General features: G+C 38.7%; 3 protein-coding genes and 1 non-coding gene across 6 annotated transcripts; 2 read left to right on the forward strand and 2 right to left on the reverse strand.

Annotated features, from left to right (window-relative positions):
- Nucleotides 1-1,393: 1,393 nt before the first annotated feature.
- Nucleotides 1,394-19,175, reverse strand: LOC103323781 (uncharacterized). Of its 2 annotated transcripts, none has more exons than XM_089044931.1 (3): nt 18,768-19,175; nt 18,392-18,574; nt 1,394-1,744 (listed from the first exon to the last, which is right to left on the reverse strand). In XM_089044931.1, exons 1-3 carry the CDS (start codon nt 19,071-19,073, stop codon nt 1,604-1,606), a joined length of 630 nt encoding a protein of 209 aa, XP_088901057.1. In that variant the 5' UTR covers nt 19,074-19,175; the 3' UTR covers nt 1,394-1,603. The 2 variants fall into 2 exon arrangements, with proteins under 2 accessions (XP_088901057.1, XP_088901056.1); XM_089044930.1 differs by lacking the exons at nt 18,392-18,574; nt 18,768-19,175 and adding exons at nt 1,986-2,168; nt 2,362-2,857.
- On the forward strand, nt 3,023-3,095 carry TRNAK-CUU (transfer RNA lysine (anticodon CUU)). Its single transcript has one exon. It is a non-coding gene; the product is annotated as a tRNA-Lys (tRNA).
- On the forward strand, nt 9,874-13,887 carry LOC148919996 (putative disease resistance protein At1g50180). 2 transcript variants are annotated; one of them, XM_089047365.1, is made up of 3 exons: nt 9,874-11,041; nt 11,438-13,201; nt 13,674-13,887. In XM_089047365.1, the coding sequence occupies exons 1-2, from the start codon at nt 9,991-9,993 to the stop codon at nt 13,192-13,194; spliced, it is 2,808 nt and encodes a 935-aa protein (XP_088903491.1). In that variant the 5' UTR covers nt 9,874-9,990; the 3' UTR covers nt 13,195-13,201; nt 13,674-13,887. The 2 variants fall into 2 exon arrangements, with proteins under 2 accessions (XP_088903491.1, XP_088903492.1); XM_089047366.1 differs by having other exon boundaries at nt 13,684-13,887.
- Nucleotides 13,795-15,446, reverse strand: LOC103323865 (putative folate-biopterin transporter 8, chloroplastic). The gene is given in 2 exon segments (XM_089047367.1): nt 13,795-14,778; nt 14,781-15,446. Coding segments are annotated over 2 exon segments (1,113 nt in total). The 5' UTR covers nt 15,382-15,446; the 3' UTR covers nt 13,795-14,266.
- Nucleotides 19,176-19,218: the final 43 nt, after the last annotated feature.

Here is a 19,218-nt window from a genome sequence, read left to right on the forward strand (position 1 = left end):
AATTTACTCTTAACATAATGTAACGGTAGGATCAATGGAGCGATGAATATAGAGTTGATGGACCACTTGAACGAATAATTTAATTAAGGGATCAAAATGTAAATCGAGTATAAATTTAAGGACCATTTGAGTAATTTATCATAAATGTGTGGGATTCGAGTTTTGGTATAAAAGAAGGGTTGGCTCACGGTTGTAACTAATTGACTTAATTCATATATGCAAATTTAGAATATTAAGATAAAAGAAAGAGCAAAATTACTATCATGATGGAATTTTAAATGCAGTTGAAAAATTCGCCATTTTCACTAAGGTAATGGAGGAAGGTGAGTACCGAACTTTGATGCTAAAGGCTCGAATGTTAATCAATTTATATTATAATGTATGTATCTATATCTTAATATTATACTCTAGATTCATGATATATAAAGTCTCTCATTCACCCATATTATAACACATGAATTGATAACATCATGTGATAGTGTGACAATCAAATCTTAGAATTTCTCTCTCATATAATATGTATGCACACACGTCAACGTCTTAATTGTTGAAAATAAATGAAATCTTTGGCCCGAATTTAATTAAATGACTGACTAACACATTATTTAGGGAACATGACTTCATAAAGAAATTTGGTGTATAACATTACTTCTCAACTAACATTGCATTATACACAAACATTGTTGGGTGCATGGATTCTGAACCTCGCCCATAGGGCTTAAGGCCAATCACTTGTACCCAAAAAAAATTATCTTTGCTTATAAACAAGAGTAATACAATGTGCAATTGATGTACGTAACGTCCTCTAATTGCCAAATGCTACCACTTGTACATTGTAATGTTGTCACCGAAACTATAACTAATTCATAGCGTTATGGTTGTAATGTATATTTGTAATGTTCACCCTATTTTTTTTTGGTAAAAATGTTCACCCTATTTTTCATTTCTTCATTCAAGAAGACGAGAGCAAACCCCAGGGGAAAGTGCCCCTCATGTAAGCAAAAGTCTCATTCTTTTGAGTACCCTTTACTCAAGACGAGACCATTAATGATTTCTAAGTTTTCCTCTGACTTTTTGTTGTTTTTTTAAAGAAAATCTTTCACTGAACAAAGCGAACCCAAATATATAAAGTAATAGTAAGGTACACACTGGTACCACTGCATGCACATGCTCAGAATTGCTGAAGGTGGAGTAAGATTATAATTAGTCTACTCCCATTCAGTTGCAAGATATGCAAATGACTGAAATCAGCATGAAAATGTTTCTGAGATGCTTAACTATTTAATTCTTTTGGTTCCTGAGAATATAAATCAAATCATCTAAAAGCAGAATGATTTTTCAACTCAAAATTCCACTCATGGCCTCAAAAGAAGAAGGATCATACATTCATTCACAAGAGAATCAGGAAACTTTATTCATTTGTAAAACTGACATCAGAAAGAATTTGTACATCAGTGCTTCAGCCAAAAAGAATGTCTTTAAGAGAATTGACATCTGGAAACTATGATCAAGAATGGAACAACCTAAGAATGAGACCAGTGTAACCGAATTGGGAATGAAAAATCCAAACCCAAGAATGATTGGATAACTAGGAAATGGATATCTACATGAGCTTGTAGTAACACTCTCCTCCACTGAGAAGGAACTGATAGGCTTTGTCACAGTGGCACCTGAAGTGAATGACCAAGCAGTCATCCTTCTTCTCCACGCTCACAGATTCAGCAAATTCTTTCTCACACTCATCCTGCCACAACAACAAAAATGCTTAATCCGCATATTAAAGAATCTGAAAATACAAAGTTAGTGATTGGTTTGATTGATCGGTTAGAAAGCCATGAAAAATGGAAGAGAAATCAAATTTTCTATCTTGATGTTAGATTATCAAGACCCAAGAAATCATATTTCTATCTGTTTTTTTCATTTTCTTTGTGATCTTGTTTGTGGGAAACCCAGTATTCTTGAAAACTAAACAGAGAACCCAATACCTCAGCAGCACCAGTATTGTTGTGAAAATCTTGATCAGTGGCATCAACAGCCTGTACTTGTGCTTCTTCTTCCACTGCCTGCTGTTGCTCATCTTCATCTTCTTCCATCAAGTCCTCTTCACGCATCAGTTGCTGGCACCAATGGCTCATCTCTCTGAGGCGATCCTTCATCCTCCTCAGCCTCTGCAACAACAGTTTTCCCCAAACCCATTTCAATAACAACTAAAAAATAAAACAATAAAGAACCGAGCTTTCTCACAGATTACAACATAAAACTCCCAAAACCCATATCAGCAAAAACCCCAAAAAGAGAGAAAGACTCAAGCTTTTCACAGATTAGAACATTAGAGAATGAAATTCAAGAAAAATTTCCGACCTTGGAATTGGGAGTGTCAATGTCGGTGCCCAGGTCTTGGGAGGAGGTGGAGAAGCGTGAGGAGGCCTTGGCAGGAGAGGGATTGATATCCGAGACAGAGCGGCGGAAGGTGTGAGGAGGAGGCAGGGGAGGCAGTGCATGAGTCGGGGAATGGGATGGAGTCTTGGGGCAGTGGTGGCGATCAGGAGAGTACGGAGGAGTGAAATTGGGCAGAGAACCGCTACAGGTAGAAGCAGAGGAAAGGGAAGGATCAAAGAATGATGGGTTGGCGGCGGTGGCAGAAGGAGGGTTGCAAGGATCGGACATGCAGCGGCGAAGAAGAGGGAGAGAGATCTTGTGGTAGCCATTGCAAGGGAGAGAAGGGTCTGGTTCTGGGTTAGGGTTGCTGGGCAAGGAAGATGGTGGATGGTTTTGGTGGTGGTGGTGGTTCATGGTGTTTGGTTTCTCTGATTCTTGTTTCTAGTAAGCTCAGGGATTTGGAATTTGAGTTGCAAGTTGCAGAGGAAAATGGAGGGAGTTTGTTTATATAGAGAGGAAGAGAAGCTTAATGGGTAAAACGACAGTCAACACTTGACAGTTAAACAAGCCGTTACATTTGGCGCCACATAAAAAAGACACGTGCTTCAGTATAAGTAGAGGAAAACGACAACAATAGCAACAAGCCCGTCTAGCTCAGTTGGTAGAGCGCAAGGCTCTTAACCTTGTGGTCGTGGGTTCGAGCCCCACGGTGGGCGTTTGATTTATATTTTATATTTTTGCTACTTTTAACTCTAACACCGCATTTGTATGGGTTCAAACCATTTCCACAAATATATTGGGTGGGAAATTTGATTAATGTCTCCCAAAGCATTTGGCTAGGTTCTTGGTAACTGGTAATGAGCTTTTACCAGGTCAAGTACAACACAAATTTTAAAACTAAAACAAGTTTGATAAAAATTGATTGGTCTTCCGCCTAACTGGTTTCTAGTAGAAATTTTCTACTAGTTCCTTCCTCTTCCTCTTTCACTTTCAGGTTGCAGTTTCTTTGCTTCTAATCGTTTCGGGGAGCAAAGAGCAAGCCATTCAAGTGCTGCAACCTAGTTATTTTCTAGATAATGCGTAAAGACTACGAATAAGGCTTCTTCTCCATCGAATGTGAAGATTGTCCGCAACAGGTTTGAGGATCAAGGTGACAGGTCAAAATGTGCTTCAAATAGCGAGTGAACTTCCATTAGGGAAGACAGCTTGAAATCTGGTTCGAAATTGACGTTGGCGTATTCTGGAGAGTCATACCTCCCACTTTCATCAAGCAAGAATGCAACAGCTCCTGCTCGCTTCCCACAAGCCACCTGCAAAGTCAGGCAATTCTTCATAAGCATTTCCAATATTTCTACTTATCACGGGAATCAAGATCAGATAGCAACTCAGAAATGTAACACACTGCACAGTTGCAATGCAGAAGTTCAGGTTCCTTCAATTATACGGTCAGCATTCTTTTCTCTCAATACAACAAGGCCCGTTTATATGGTAGGCATGATGAGTACTGTATCAAAAATAACAAAAAGTGAAGAAAGAGGGAGAGGGGGGATGGCAAGAAAATGGGAATTCTAAAGACATTAATAACCCACTTTTTATGAGAAATTGACAATTTGTTGAAGAAAATGCAAGAAACTGGGAGATTCTTACATATTGAATCCAAAAACACGTCTGTCATATTTTTCTGAAGACATCTTAAGTAGGCATCATGAGTATGAGCACAAACAATTTGAATTCTCCTCGGGGAGCACAGAGCAAAAATGTACATGAGGACAAATCAGAGTTAATGCATAAAGACGCCTGTTATCATGTTAACATTGCAGACAGTCAACCTTATTAGCATATATGGTTGACAGATGTTGCTTGGAATGTTGGATTTCTTCTCCATATTTATTCCCCAAACAAAAACACATAATAACTGAACTACTGACCTTTTTTCTTGTAGTGTGTATTGTAATGTGTTCTAAAGACAAAACAAAATGATATTGAACAGTAATAGATGATTAACTGTTTACGTGCGATCCTTTTATACACCAATGACTTGGTGCATTTCAATATGCTTGTTCTAATTCGATCTATCAGATGCAGACCCTACTACAGTTAGGGACAGCATTTGTACTACAAGTACCATTTAGTGATCTAATGATTGTTGTTAGTTGCTTACACAGCTTTGTAATTTTTTTTTTCTTTACTAAATTCAGGTCTTACTAATGTAAGTGATCTAAGAGCCTCATCTGGCTTACATGCAACGGGTGATGTGGTAGCTGCAGCTTGGACTTGACATTGAGAAAGTATGCCGAAGAAGCTCTGAATTTGCCAAGACAATTTTGTTGAATTATAAGTGCTCAAGCTGATTTCATAAATTAGATACGTTTAGTTTTCTTATTGTTTGTTTTATTGGTAATCCAAGTGTCATAGTTTGATTGGTTAGTTTGTGGATGGCTGAGATTGCATTGTGATGTAATGCATCCAGCTGTCATTGTGCCTAACGGATATATCCTCACACCAAGTGTGTGTGTTTGTACTGTACAGATTTCTTACAGAAGAGAAATGAGAATGTTCTCTCTGCTACACGTATAGCAGAGGAGTTTTGGATTTAAGCTTTTCTTCTCTCCTTGTTTTTGTTCTCTACCAATACACATACAGATTCACAAAAACACTAACATGGCCTCAGAGCCAGGTTCGATTATCTGAAGCTGGGCGTTCGTTCTGTGAAGAAAATCGATCGAGGTGAAGCTCATTCATAGCTCACGAAGCTGATTGAGTTCGATCTATTGTCGATATGAAAACAACTTGTTTCCAGGTACATCTGAAATTCGAAATGGCTGGATCTGGAAGCTCAGAGGCTAGAATCCCAATTTTCTCTGGTGAGAACTATGAGTTTTGAAGGATTAAGATGGTTACCATATTCAAATCGTATGGTTTATGGAGTTTGGTAGAGAAGGGTTTTTCAATCCCGGATTCAAAGAAGAAGAAGGTATCTAAGGACATCTCAGAAGAAGAAGTTGATGAGAAAACAGCTGCGATTCTCATGAAGGATGCGAAAGCATTGGGTATCATCCAAAATGCCGTTTCTGATCAGATTTTTCCACGGATTGCACATGCAGATTCTGCGAAGATGGCTTGGGAATTGCTATATGCTGAATATGATGGTGGAGAGCATGTCAGATCGGTAAAACTTTAAAACCTCAGACGTGAATTTGAGTATACTAGGATGCGTGATAATGAATCCTTATCTGACTATCTTACTAGACTGAATGAATTGATTAACCAAATGAAAACATTTGGTGAAGTTCTGTCAAATGAGAGGCAGGTTCAGAAGGTTTTAATTAGTCTTAGTAAGAAGTATGATCTTATATGCCTTGTGATTGAAAACACAAAGACACTAGAAACTGTGGAGTTGCAGGAAGTGATTGCCATTTTGAAGAGTCAAGAGCAAAGGCTTGAAATGCATAGTGTTGATACAGTTGAGAAGGCATTTGCCTCATTCACTGTGAATTCCAAAGGACAGAATAAAAATTCTTCTCAGTCTGGTTCATCTAAGTCACAGAGAAACTGGAATTCTAAAGGGAAGTCATGGGAGTCAAAAGACAAGTCACAGCAGAATAATTATTCTGCACAGAACAACACCTCAACACAGTTCTCAAACCAGGAAACTACAAAGCCTCAATGCAAGGTGTGTTCAAAGCATCATTTTGGTGAGTGCAAGTAAAAGGGAAAACCAAAATGCTATAATTGTGACAGATTTGGACATCTTGCTAGAGATTGTACTGTGAACAAGGATGTGCAGAAGGCTAATTGTGTAAATCAAATGGAGGTGACAGGGAACTTGTTTTATGCAAATTGCATAACCACTGAGATCAAAACCAATGGAGAATGGTATGTTGATAGTGGCTGTAGCAACCATATGACAGGAAACTTAGAGTTGTTGGTTGATGTGAGAACAAATGTGGCTGGAAAAGTACAAATGCCAACTGGTACACTTGTGAGTGTAGCTGGAATTGGTTCATTGAGGATTGATACAGCAAAGGGCAGAAAATACATCAGAGACGTAATGTATCTGCTAGGATTGAAAGAAAATATGCTAAGTGTTGGGCAAATGGATGAGCACGGATATTGTCTGGTGTTTGGAGAAGGGATGTGCAGGGTATTTGATAGTCCATCTATGAATTATCTCATCATCAAGGTACAAATGAAGAGTAATAGATGTTATCCTGTATCTTTTCTAGCTGAAAAACAGTTACTAATGAAGACTAGTTTCACTCAATCCACATGGATTTGGCATAAGAGACTTGGTCATCTGCATTTTGGAGGTTTGAAACATTTAAGGGATAAAGAAATGGTACATGGTTTACCAACATTGGAAGAACAAAGTGGTGTGTGTGAAGGGTGTCAATTCGGAAAACAACACAGGAATGTTTTTCCAAACGAACAAGCTCAAAGAGCAAGCAAAGCACTCAAGTTAGTACATGTAGACCTTTGTGGTCCTATGAGAAATGAATCGGTTGCAAGGAACAGATATTTCATGCTGATTATAGATGATTTCACAAGAATGATTTGAGTATACTTCTTAAGAAACAAATCAGAAGCTTTCAGTTGTTTCAAGAAGTTCAAGTCTATGACTGAATTACAAACTGGACACCAAGTGAAATGCATAAGAAGTGACAGAGGTGGAAAGTTTCTATCTACTGAATTTGTGGAGTTTTGTGAAGCTCACGGCATTCAAAGGCAACTTACAATGGCCTATACTTCTCAGCAAAATGGAGTGGTAGAGAGAAAGAATAGGACTGTCATTGAGATGGCAAAATCAATGTTACATGATAAGGGAATGCCTTATTTCCTATGGGCAGAAGCAGTGCATACAGTTGTTTATTTGTTGAACAGATGTCCTACCAAAGCTCTCCATAACATTACCTCATTTGAATCATATAGTGGAAGGAAGCCTTGAATTGCACATATGAAAGTTTTCGGTTCTCTGTGTTATGTTCATGTACCAACTGAATTGAGGCACAAGCTGGATCCTAAGAGTACAAAGGGAGTGTTTGTGGGATATGCCACTTGTGAAAAAGGCTATAGAGTTTTTGATCCAGTTTCTAACAAGCTTATATTGTCAAGGGATGTGACATTTGATGAAGAAGGTGCTTGGCATTGGACAGATAACAATGATTCAGTTATGATACCATACACAATTGAAAATCAAGTAGATTTTGATTTTCATTCTAACAGTTCAAATGGCAACTCTATTGTTACACCTCAAACTCTGAATATGCAGGGGAGAACATCATCAACTCCAAGTGATATAAGCAGTGAAGAAAGGAGAACTCAAGCTTATGATCACACTCCTTTAAAATGGAGAAAGCTAGATGATGTTCTTGCTCAGTGTAACTTGTGCATCATGGAACTAGAAAAATATGCTGATGCTGCTCAAGATGAATCTTGGCTTAAAGCTATGCAAGATGAATTGCAGATGATTGAAAAGAATGGAACATGGGAATTGGTGGATAGACCAACTGAAAAACCAGTGATTGGAGTTAAGTGGGTTTACAAGACAAAACTGAATTTGGATGGCTCTGTGCAAAAGAATAAAGCACGATTAGTTGTCAAAGGGTATGCTCAGAAGCCTGGGCTGGATTATAATGAAACTTATGCACCTGTAGCCAAATTGGACACCATTAGAACACTTATTGCTCTTGCTTCTCAAAAGGATTGGAAACTGTACCAGCTTGATGTGAAATCTGCCTTCCTTAATGGTGTGCTACAAGAGGAAGTCTATATCAATCAACCTGAAGGTTTTGTAATTAAAGACAAAGAGGACAAAGTTTATCGTTTACATAAAGCTCTCTATGGTCTGAAGCAAGCACCAAGGGCTTGGTATGGAGAGATAAACAGCTATTTCATTCAATGTGGTTTTAAGAAAAGCCTAAGTGAAGCAACTTTATACACCAAAGAAAGGGGAGATAAGGATATCCTAATTGTCTCTATTTATGTAGATGACATTGTCTACACAGGGAGCAATAAGGAGTTACTAGATGAGTTTAAGGAAGATATGATGACTAAATATGAGATTTAGGTCTCTTGCATCACTTTCTTGGCATGGGGGTGATTCAAACCAAGTCTAGTATATTTCTACATCAAAAGAAGTATGCTAGCACCTTGTTGAACAAATTTGGCTTGACTGAATGCAAATTTGTAACCACACCTCTTGTTGTCACTGAGAAACTAGCTAAGGATGATGGGAGTGGAGCTGCAAATGAAGAACACTACAGAAGCATTGTTGGTAGTTTGCTGTACTTAACTGCTACAAGACCCGACATCATGTATGCTTCAAGTCTGCTAGCAGATTCATGCACTGTCCTACAAATAGGCATTATGGAACAGCTAAACGTGTTTTGAGATATGTCAAGGGAACTCTAGACTACGGCTTAGAGTATGTGAAAGGCAGGAAATTAGTTCTGATTGGCTCTTGTGATAGTGATTGGGAGGATCAGTTGGTGATAGCAAAAGCACATCGGGTACGCTTTTTCCTTTGGGAGTGGAGTGTTTTCTTAGGCTTCATCAAACAGAATGTAGCATTGTCCACTGCAGAAGCCGAGTACATCGGTGCAGCTGAAGCAACTACACAGGCTATTTGGTTGCGTTTTGTGCTAGAGGACTTTGGAGAGCTACAAACTGAAGCTACTTCATTGCATTGTGACAATATCTCAGCAATTGCAATCACTAAAAACCTGTGTTCCACCAGAAGACTAAGCACATTGATAGAAGATACCATTTTATCAAGGATGCTTTGCAAGAAGGAGTCATTGATCTGGAATACTGTCCTACCAATGAACAACTAGCTGACATTTTCACCAAACCATTGGCCAAAGATCGGTTCAATTATCTCAGAGGCATGCTTGGAGTGAAATCAGCTCAAGACTTAAAGGGGAGTGTTGAATTATAAGTGCTCAAGCTGATTTCATAAATTAGATACGTTTAGTTTTCTTATTGTTTGTTTTATTGGTAATCCAAGTGTAATAGTTTGATTGGATAGTTTGTGAATGGCTGAGATTGCATTGTGATGTAATGCATCCAACTGTCATTGTGCCTAACGGATATATCCTCACACCAAGTGTGTGTGTTTGTACTGTACAGATTTCTTACAGAAGAGAAATGAGAATGTTCTCTCTGCTACACGTATAGCAGAGGAGTTTTGGATTTAAGCTTTTCTTCTCTCCTTGTTTTTGTTCTCTACCAATACACATACAGATTCACAAAAACACTAACAAATTTGCCAGTTTGAATAAATAAATAGACAGCAACTTTCTTGCAAGAAGACGAAAGCAGAAATAAAATTAAGTTCGAAAAAAATTAAAAAGTATATTCTATTCTAGAACAAGGTGTCACCTACTACAGCTTGCATTACATTATATTTTAGAACAAGGTGTCACCTGCTACAGCTTGCATTACATTATGTTTTAGAACAAGATGGTCAGAAAACGACAAAGTTGATGAGTTCTTGTTGGGTTCAAATTGAACCAATTTGACCAATTGGCTGCAAATTAGATCAATCTGCAAATTAGATCTGGAGGTTTAGTTGTTTTCGTTTTGGCGAAGAGAGAGTAAGTAGTAGAGAGAATGGCTGAGGCAGTTGTCTCCTTTGTGCTCGAAAGTGTCAGAGACTTCACCATTCAGGAAGCCAAGTTCTTTTCTGGAGTCAGCCAACAAGTTGAGGTCGTACAAACTGAGCTACATTTGATGCAGGGCTTCCTCAAAGATGCAGATGCAAGACAAGGACAAGATGAAACAGTCCGTATTTGGGTTGCCAAGATTAGAGATGCTGCTTATGATTTGGAGGATGTCATCCAAACTTATGGCTTGAAAGTGGATTCCAAGAAGAAAAGAGGTGTGAAGAATGTTTTGAGAAGATTTGCCTGCATCTTCAAGGAAGGGGTTGATGTTCACAGGATTGGGAAAGAAATTGAGAATATCACCATCAGAATTTCTGAGTTGAGGTCGAATTTGCAGAAGTATAACATAAAGGAACTAACAACGGACAGAGACGGTAGTGGTGGTGAATCTTCCTTGCAATTGCAAGAGAGGCTAAGGAGAACTCGTTCTCATGTTGTTGAATGTGATGTTGTTGGGTTAGAGTCCAACGTTGAAGAATTGGTTATGCATTTAGTAAAAGATGAAAATCGTCATCGAGTTGTATCCATTTGGGGTATGGGCGGTTTAGGGAAGACCACCCTTGCAAGACAGCTTTATCATGACAAAAAAGTAAGGCAACATTTTCATAGTTTTGCTTGGGTCTGTGTATCTCAACGTTTTCAAGTAAGAAATGTTTGGGAAGGAATTTTAATTGAACTCATTTCTGCTACCAAGGAACAAAAACAAGAAATTAAGGACATGACAGATGATGAAATAGCAAAGAAGCTTTTCCTTGTTCTGCAAGAAATGAGATGTTTGGTGATACTTGATGACATATGGAGAATCGAGACATGGAATCTTTTGAAGGATGCATTTCCAAATGTGAAAACAGAGAGCACAATATTGCTTACAACACGCAATCAAGCAGTAGCTTTGCCCCCGAATAGAAATGCTTTTCTCCACGAACTCCAGGCACTAAATGAGAAAAAGAGCTGGGAACTATTTGAGAAGATAGCAATATCTGGAAGGGCTGATATCGGTAATTCTCACCCCTACTCTTTTCTTTTCCAGGTTCTTAGTTATACAGCAAACCAAATAGAAACCATTACATTGCATATGACACAACTTATGTAGTGTTTTTTTTCTTTTTTTCATTCATTGTTGGGATTATCCTTTACAATTTTTTAATATTGTCAAACCACCTTACTTGGTCACACATTTGTTAGGTAGCAGATGATTTATCTTATGCAATTGCAAAAATTTATTGTCCAGATTTAATCTTGAATGCTTTCCATTTCGCTAATAAGACAAAGGATATTAGTAAATTTTGGAATTTCACAATTTTAATTTTTAATCATTCGAGCAAAGGGATACGCATCACAATTGCTCATACTACAAGAATGTATTTGATTTTTATTTCTTTCTTATTTTTCAGATTTGGGAATTTTCACAAAGAAGAGAGAGTTAGGAATGAAGATGCTTCGACACTGTGCAGGATTGCCATTAGCCATTATTGTGCTTGCCGGGGTTCTAGCAAGAAAAAACACTGTTAGAGAGTGGGAGAGAGTGCATGAGAATGTTCATGAATACATAAGGAGAGGGATAGGTCATGAAGAAGAATATGAAGGTGCATCATGGGTTTTGGCATTGAGTTATGATGACCTACCGTATTACTTAAAACCATGTTTTTTATATTTAGGTCATTATCCTGAAGACTCTGAGTTTTTGGTGAGCGAATTGACTAAGTTATGGGTGGCAGAAGGTCTTATCTCCATAAGACAACAAAGACATGGTTCGAGGGAAACAATGGAGGATATAGCACATAATTGCTTAAGTGAGTTGGTGGAAAGGTGTTTGGTTCAAGTGGGAACAAGTGGTTCAACTGGAACAATTAAAGGTTGTCGAATCCATGATCTTGTACGAGACATGTGTTTGTTAAAGGCAAAAGAGGAAAGCTTTCTCCAAATTAACAATTCTTTGCAAGAAAGTAATTCTACTGTGGCAGCCGAGGCAGCACAATTGGGGAAAATTCGAAGACTTGCAATTTACTTGGATGAGAAGGCAGATAGGTTGGTTTCTTCAAGAGATGAAACAAATGGGCACGTAAGGTCTCTATTATACTTTTTTCCACAAAGATGGATGCCAAGAAATATAGAAGGATTACTATCTCATTTGAAGGATTTCAAAGTGCTTAGAGTTTTGAAGGTTGAATGTCTTAATCAAGTCGAAGTTGAGTTGCCAAGTGAAATTGGAAATATGGTACACTTAAGGTTTCTAAGTGTGAAGTGGAGTGATATAAAAAAGTTTCCGCCATCACTAGGTAATTTAGTATGCTTGCAAACTCTTGATTTTCGTGTTTCAAATTATGTCGCCGTGGTCATCCCAAATGTGATAATGAAGATGAAACAATTAAGACATTTAAATTTACCCAGGAATTACAGAGCAAAGGGTAAGCTGGAGCTGTCTACTCTTGGCCATCTACAAACCTTATATAACCTTTCAAGTGAGTATTGTGATTTGAAAGATGTTGGCAGATTAACCAATCTTAGAAAACTGGTGATAATAGTGTCAAGCTCTTTGCAAAATATGGAGGAAATCTTAAAATCTACCGGCAGCACGCTTAACCGTATCCGGTCTCTACTTGTGTTTGTGGACAACAATAGCTGTGAAGAGCAAGCTATGCAAATAGTATCAAGCTGTCGGGGTATATACAAATTGAAGTTGCAAGGCCCAACCGCAGAATTACCGAAAGAGCTCCACAACTATCCAAACCTCACCAAGTTAGAATTGGCTAGGTGTGGTCTCAAGGAGGACCAAATGGGAATACTAGAGAAGCTGCCAAACCTAACAACTCTGAACCTTAAGAGTCAAGCTTTCAAGGAGAATACAAAGATACTGGTTTTCTCCAAAGAGGGCTTTCCTTCTCTTCAATATCTTTTCGTTAATGGTATGTTCGGAATAACAGAGTGGAGAGTAGAGGAAGGAGCCATGCCTCGTCTCTGTCGATTGAACATCACGTATTGCTCGGGATTGACTACACTTCCAGATGGGCTAAGATATCTTACTAATCTCAGGGAATTAACCATAAGAGGGATGCGTAGAGAACTCCACCGTCGGATTGAGGAAGATGGAGAGGATTTCTATAAAATTCAACATGTACCTTCCCTTGTAATTGGAGAACCGATGCAATGATGGCAAGGTAATTTCTTTTCTTTAATTTTTTAATTTTGAAGCGAAATGGGTGGTTTGGTTTGTGTAGATTAGTTATAAAATGAAGCAGAGAGAGAATATTAAAGTAGAAAATCCAACAGAATATGGGCTCCCTTGTTTAGCTATGTTTTCTTTCTCCATTTTTATTGCTTTTTGCTTGTGCTTGTGAGTTGTCAGTCCTGAACCCTGAGCCTTTATCATTTCCAAATATTTTTGCCTTTTTCTTTTTTGCACCATTACCTCTTTACATCTAGTTTTCCTTGTTTATCGACCATTTATAATTCCATCGCATTCTGAATTCAAGATTTGTAGTTCCATGGGAATCTTATAAGAAGTTTTTTGTCTCCATAAATTTTGAAAATAATTTCCTAGTATATCCTTCTTCAATGCTTGTTAAGATACACCACCATTGGATTTTCTTTTTGAAAGTCAAGTAAACTGCTGAATTTGTGTTATGGTAGCTATTTGCAGGTAGGAAGGAACTGAGTATGTCGAAGCTCTGCAGCAGAGTGAGCACGTGCGAAGCTGAACTTAACTGGAGAAGAAAGAAATGCTCTGGGAAAATCAAGAGGAGAAAAGATGTGGTCAAGTAATTCAAAGTTCGTTATAAGTTTTTGGGTCTGGTGGTTGTCCAACAGTACATTTATATTACACAACTGAAATTATTTGTATTCCTCTTTCGTGTTTGTTTTCAATTATGAATATTTGAGCCTGTGGACATCATGCCTATGTTTATTTCACGGTTCAGCACCATTTAACATGATGCAACAACTTCAGCTTTGTCACAGAAACTACGATTGAAACTGATATCCGAGATGAAGCCTCTTTCAGTCATCGAGCGGTTTGGAGAAAACGAACAGCATTGAGGCAATCCTAGATTCCTCTCGTACCTTCACTTCTCCTGCTCTCGTTAAAATGCAACCATATGAAGTAGCTGCTTCACCTCTACATTACAGATCCTCACTCGGGTAATCCTGCATATTGCTCCCACTTTCAATCGGTTTGCTATATGAAAACGAGTGTTGATCATAAAATAAAAGTAGTTCTTTCACTTTTATGCCTCAGATTCTCTCTCGCGTCTGTAGATAAAAACTGAACCATATACCACTCTACCGACCCTTCTACTTTTCTGACTTCTTCTACTCAAACCTCTCTTCCTCTCCTTCCCAACAACAGCTTCTGACATGGGTAAATTACAAAGCCATCCTAAAGGAAGTAAAGCCGCAATGAACTGTACCAGAATTCCAAAAGGCAGGCTTGAGTAGTCGCCTGCTGTTACTCCAATCAGAGAAGCCAATCCAACGCCTAAAAACCCACTAGCTATTGATGATAAACACAAGGCTGATGCTAAGAAAGAAGTCAGAGATCCTTCACAACCTCGAGGACATAAACTCGCAAATAGCACTGTGAAAGGTAAAATTTTGAATTGCGGAATAATTTCTGCTAACCCAGAAAAACAAAGAACAAACACCTCATTCGGAATCCCCAGTCTAACATTGATTTGTCTTACTAAAAGAAGGTCAAGAAGAAGTAAAAAGGCATACACAAGTTGCACCACACCAACCTTCTCATGGGAACTTTTTTCCAACAACGGTCATAAAATACGGCAGTGGAAAGAAGCATCAATTGGCCAATCACTCGAGACATGCCAATGACTGAAGGATCAAGATGTAGACATTGTGTTTGGTAGCAAAAGATGGAACCTGACAGGACAGGAACCATGGCAATGGAAGCTACTATCCAAGTAAGAGGACGAACAATACTTTCCTCTTGAATTCCCATCATCAGCTCAGAAAATTGTTTTCTAATACTTTCAAAGATTGGCTTCCTTATAAGATAGTGATCTGGCAATTGTGGTAAACCAAGAGATTCCTCTCTTATTCTCAATGAAATTGCAAGTTGAGCGGAAAGTAACACTGAAAATACGAGAAACATGGTTCTTGGTGGTGTTTTCATTAAGAAATAACCACCTATTAAGTTACCAAGGATTCCACCAGCAGCTGATGCCATGAATGCATAAGATTGGAGGCCTTTCATATTTTTTTCTTGCCCGTACTCTGCAACAAGAGCATCCTGTGCTACTTCTGTAATGGATGCTCCAAGATTACTAAGAAGAACACATGCCATAAGGTTAGGAAGGGCTTTAGCTGCAACAGGGATAACTGCCATTGGCCCCCAAGATAGGACCTGTAAAAGAACGGAAAATTTGAACTCTATTAGAAATAGCCCATAGGTTCTTAGAGGACAAATATACCCTTTTTTAATTGCCTTTCCAAATGGTTCATATTACTTTCTGATTGATACCTATGTTAACACACCATTAAACAGTGTTTTTAGGTTCCACTTCAACATTGTTGCAACTTGCAAGGAAAGCAGCATAAGGTTACCAGAATGCTGTACGAGCTGCAATGTTGAGGGGTGCATGTTAAGATTGTGAGCCATATGGAAGTTCAACGCCAGCCATGGAAAGCACCTAAAACCTTGCATCCAGTAACCCAAATCCACACAGAAACAACATTTGCTGGCTACCCAGTTGGGGAAAACCTCTTCTTTCCTCATGAATCCTGCTCCTCTTAGTTTTTCTGTAAATAACTTCACTTGCGTTTATCAAGGTGGGGCTTCTGAGCTGGGTTTTGGGTTCTGTTGGGTTCACAGGGCTGTTAATGGTGTCTGGGTTTTGGCGGTGAAAACTAAGGATAGGATTTAAGTGAAAAGGACGTTGCTTTGTTGAAGGTCTGAGGACTTTTGGGCTTATTGTTGTCCATGGATTTTCAGAAGAAACTGATGAATAAATCATGGTATATTACTAATTTGGTACTTTTAAAAAGAAAAATGCAAAACCAAGAAAGAAATGAAATGAGGTGCCTCTATAAACCTCTCTATATGCTTCTATTCTATATGCAGTATTGGCTGAAAGTAACAACGAGGAAAAGTAGCAGTGTGGAAAAGACAAGAGACTTTGTTATTTAATAAATAATATAAGTTGGCAGCTGAATCGCTCTGAGAAGAAGAAAGAATATAGGAAAGAGTATGACTGTAGTGAAGGGTATAGTAATTTTGAAGTAGAGAGAGAGAGAGAGTGAAGAGCATAGCCTCCTCCTTCTCTAGCTCAGCCCGAGGCTGATGGATACCTTGTTTTTGGAGGTGTGTTTGTCTCTGTCTGTTTATGGTGTACTTATTTTGCTTGTCTGCATTGTCTTGCTGTCTTTTGGAAATTGGGAGGTTGGGCCATGTGTTTCACACGCGCCCCTGTGGAGCGAGTGGGTCCGAGGAAATAGGGAGGGGCCAGCACACGAGAGTGGTAAGTGTGGGGGTGGGCCCTATATGTAGATTTGTTTTAGGTCAATTTCGTGGAACTGACTCTGACCCGACCCAATCATCGGAGAGGATCTGAGTAGTAGCGGGACTGATTGGGACTGCATATGAGATGTTGGATATGGACGCTCCGTATATGACCGTCCGTTTTTGGACAACTGTTGGGAGTTTCACACGCGCGGCAGGCACCGAATGCAAGGTTGGTAGAAGAGCAAAGCGCGTGGGATTATAATATCAGGTCATTTTGTTGTGAATTTAGTAATTTTATGTGAAGTTGTCTAAATAATTAGTAATCAAATCAAGTCTTCAGCCTTCTTCCACCGTTGGAGTTGGGTTTAAATTAATCTAATCTGAAGCAGTGGGATTCGAGTTTTTTTTTTTTGGTCTGAATAGTGGGATTCGAGTTTTGGCATAAAAGAAGGGGAATTTTAAGATAAAAAAAGAGCAAAATTATTATTATGATGGAATTTTAAATGCAGCTGAAAAATTCGCCATTTTCACAAAGATAATGGAGGAAGGTGAGTACCGAACTTTGATGCTAAAGGATCGAATGTTAATCAATTTATATTATAATGTATGTATCTATATCTTAATATTATACTTTAGATTCATGCTATATAAAGTCTCTCATTCACCTATATTATAACACATGAATTGATAACATCACGTGATGGTGTGACAATCAAACCTTAGAATTTCTCTCTCATATAATCTGTATATACGCATGTCAATGTCTTAATTGTTGAAAATAAATGAAATCTTTGGCCCAAATTTAACTAAATGACTGACTGAACACATTATTTAGGGAATATGACTTCATAAAGAAATTTGGTGTGTAACATTACTTCTAAACTAACATTGCATTATACACAAACATTGTTGGGTACATGGGTTCTGAACCTCGCCCATAGGGCTTAAGGCCAATCACTTGTACTAAAAAAAATTCATCTTTGCTTAAAAACAAGAGTAATACAATGTGCAATCGATGTACGTAACGTCCTCTAATTTCCAAATATATAAAGTAATAGTAAGGTACACACTGGTACCACTGCATGCACATGCTCAGAATTGCTGAAGGTGGAGTAAGATTATAATTAGTCTACTCCCATTCAGTTGCAAGATATGCAAATGACTGAAATCAGCATGAAAATGTTTCTGAGATGCTTAACTATTTAATTCTTTTGGTTCCTGAGAATATAAATCAAATCATCTAAAAGCAGAATGATTTTTCAACTCAAAATTTCACTCATGGCCTCAAAAGAAGAAGGATCATACATTCATTCACAAGAGAATCAGGAAACTTTATTCATTTGTAAAACTGACATCAGAAAGAATTTGTACATCAGTGCTTCAGCCAACAAGAATGTCCTTAAGAGAATTGACATCTGGAAACTATGATCAAGAATGGAACAACCAAAAGAAAGAGACCAGTGTGATTGAATTGGGTATGAAAAATCCAAACCCAAGAATGATTGGATAACTGGGAAATGGATATCTACATGAGCTTGTAGTAACACTCTCCTCCATTGAGAAGGAACTGATAGGCTTTGTCACAGTGACAGCTGAAGTGAATGACCAAGCAGTCATCCTTCTTCTCTACGCTCACAGATTCAGCTGAAGTGAATGCCACAACAACAAAAATGCTTAATTCGCATATTAAAGAATCTGAAAATACAAAGTTAGTGCTTGGTTTGATTGATCGGTTAGAAAGCCATGAAAAATGGAAGAGAAATCAAATTTTCTATCTTGATGTCAGATTATTAAGACCCAATAAATCTTTTTTCTATCTTTTTTTTTCATTTTCTTTGTGATCTTGTTTGTGGGAAACCCAGTATTCTTGAAAACTAAACAGAGAACCCAATACCTCAGCAGCACCAGTATTGTTATGAAAATCTTGATCAGCGGCATCAACAGCCGGTACTTGTGCTTCTTCTTCCACTGCCTGCTGTTGCTCATCTTCATCTTCTTCCATCAAGTCCTCTTCACGCATCAGTTGCTGGCACCAATGGCTCATCTCTCTGAGGCGATCCTTCATCCTCCTCAGCCTCTGCAACAACAGTTTTCCCCAAACCCATTTCAATGACAACTAAAAATAAAACAATAAAGAACCGAGCTTTCTCACAGTTTACAGCATAAAACTCCCCAAAGCCCATATCAGCAAAAACCCCAAAAAGAGAGAAAGACTCAAGCTTTTCACAGATTAGAACATTAGAGAATGAAATTCAAGAAAATTTTCCGACCTTGGAATTGGGAGTGTCAATGTCGGTGCCCAGGTCTTGGGAGGAGGTGGAGAAGCGTGAGGAGGCCTTGGCAGGAGGGGGATTGATATCCGAGACGGAGCGGCGGAAGGTGTGAGGAGGAGGCAGGGGAGGCAGTGCATGAGTCGGGGAATGGGATGGAGTCTTGGGGCAGTGGTGGCGATCAGGAGAGTACGGAGGAGTGAAATTGGGCAGAGAACCGCCACAGGTAGAAGCAGAGGAAAGGGAAGGATCAAAGAATGATGGGTTGGCGGCGGTGGCAGAAGGAGAGTTGCAAGGATCGGACATGCAGCGGCGAAGAAGAGGGAGAGAGATCTTGTGGTAGCCATTGCAAGGGAGAGAAGGGTCTGGTTCTGGGTTAGGGTTGCTGGGCAAGGAAGATGGTTTTGGAATTTGATTTGCAAGTTGCAGAGGAAAATGGAGGGAGTTTGTT

This window comes from Prunus mume, linkage group LG2 (genome assembly GCF_029339155.1).
Source record: "Prunus mume cultivar Tortuosa linkage group LG2, ASM2933915v1, whole genome shotgun sequence".
Lineage (NCBI taxonomy): Eukaryota > Viridiplantae > Streptophyta > Magnoliopsida > Rosales > Rosaceae > Prunus > Prunus mume.

Coding starts and splice junctions, on each gene's coding strand:
- LOC103323781 (XM_089044930.1), bottom strand. CDS start 2,793: ATGAACCACCACCACCACCAAAACCATCCACCATCTTCCTTGCCCAGC. Junction 2,169..2,361: donor TTGACACTCCCAATTCCAAG/GTCGGAAATTTT, acceptor CTGTTGTTGCAG/AGGCTGAGGAGGATGAAGGA. Junction 1,745..1,985: donor ACAATACTGGTGCTGCTGAG/GTATTGGGTTCT, acceptor TTGTTGTGGCAG/GATGAGTGTGAGAAAGAATT.
- LOC148919996 (XM_089047365.1), top strand. CDS start 9,991: ATGGCTGAGGCAGTTGTCTCCTTTGTGCTCGAAAGTGTCAGAGACTTC. Junction 11,042..11,437: donor ATCTGGAAGGGCTGATATCG/GTAATTCTCACC, acceptor CTTATTTTTCAG/ATTTGGGAATTTTCACAAAG.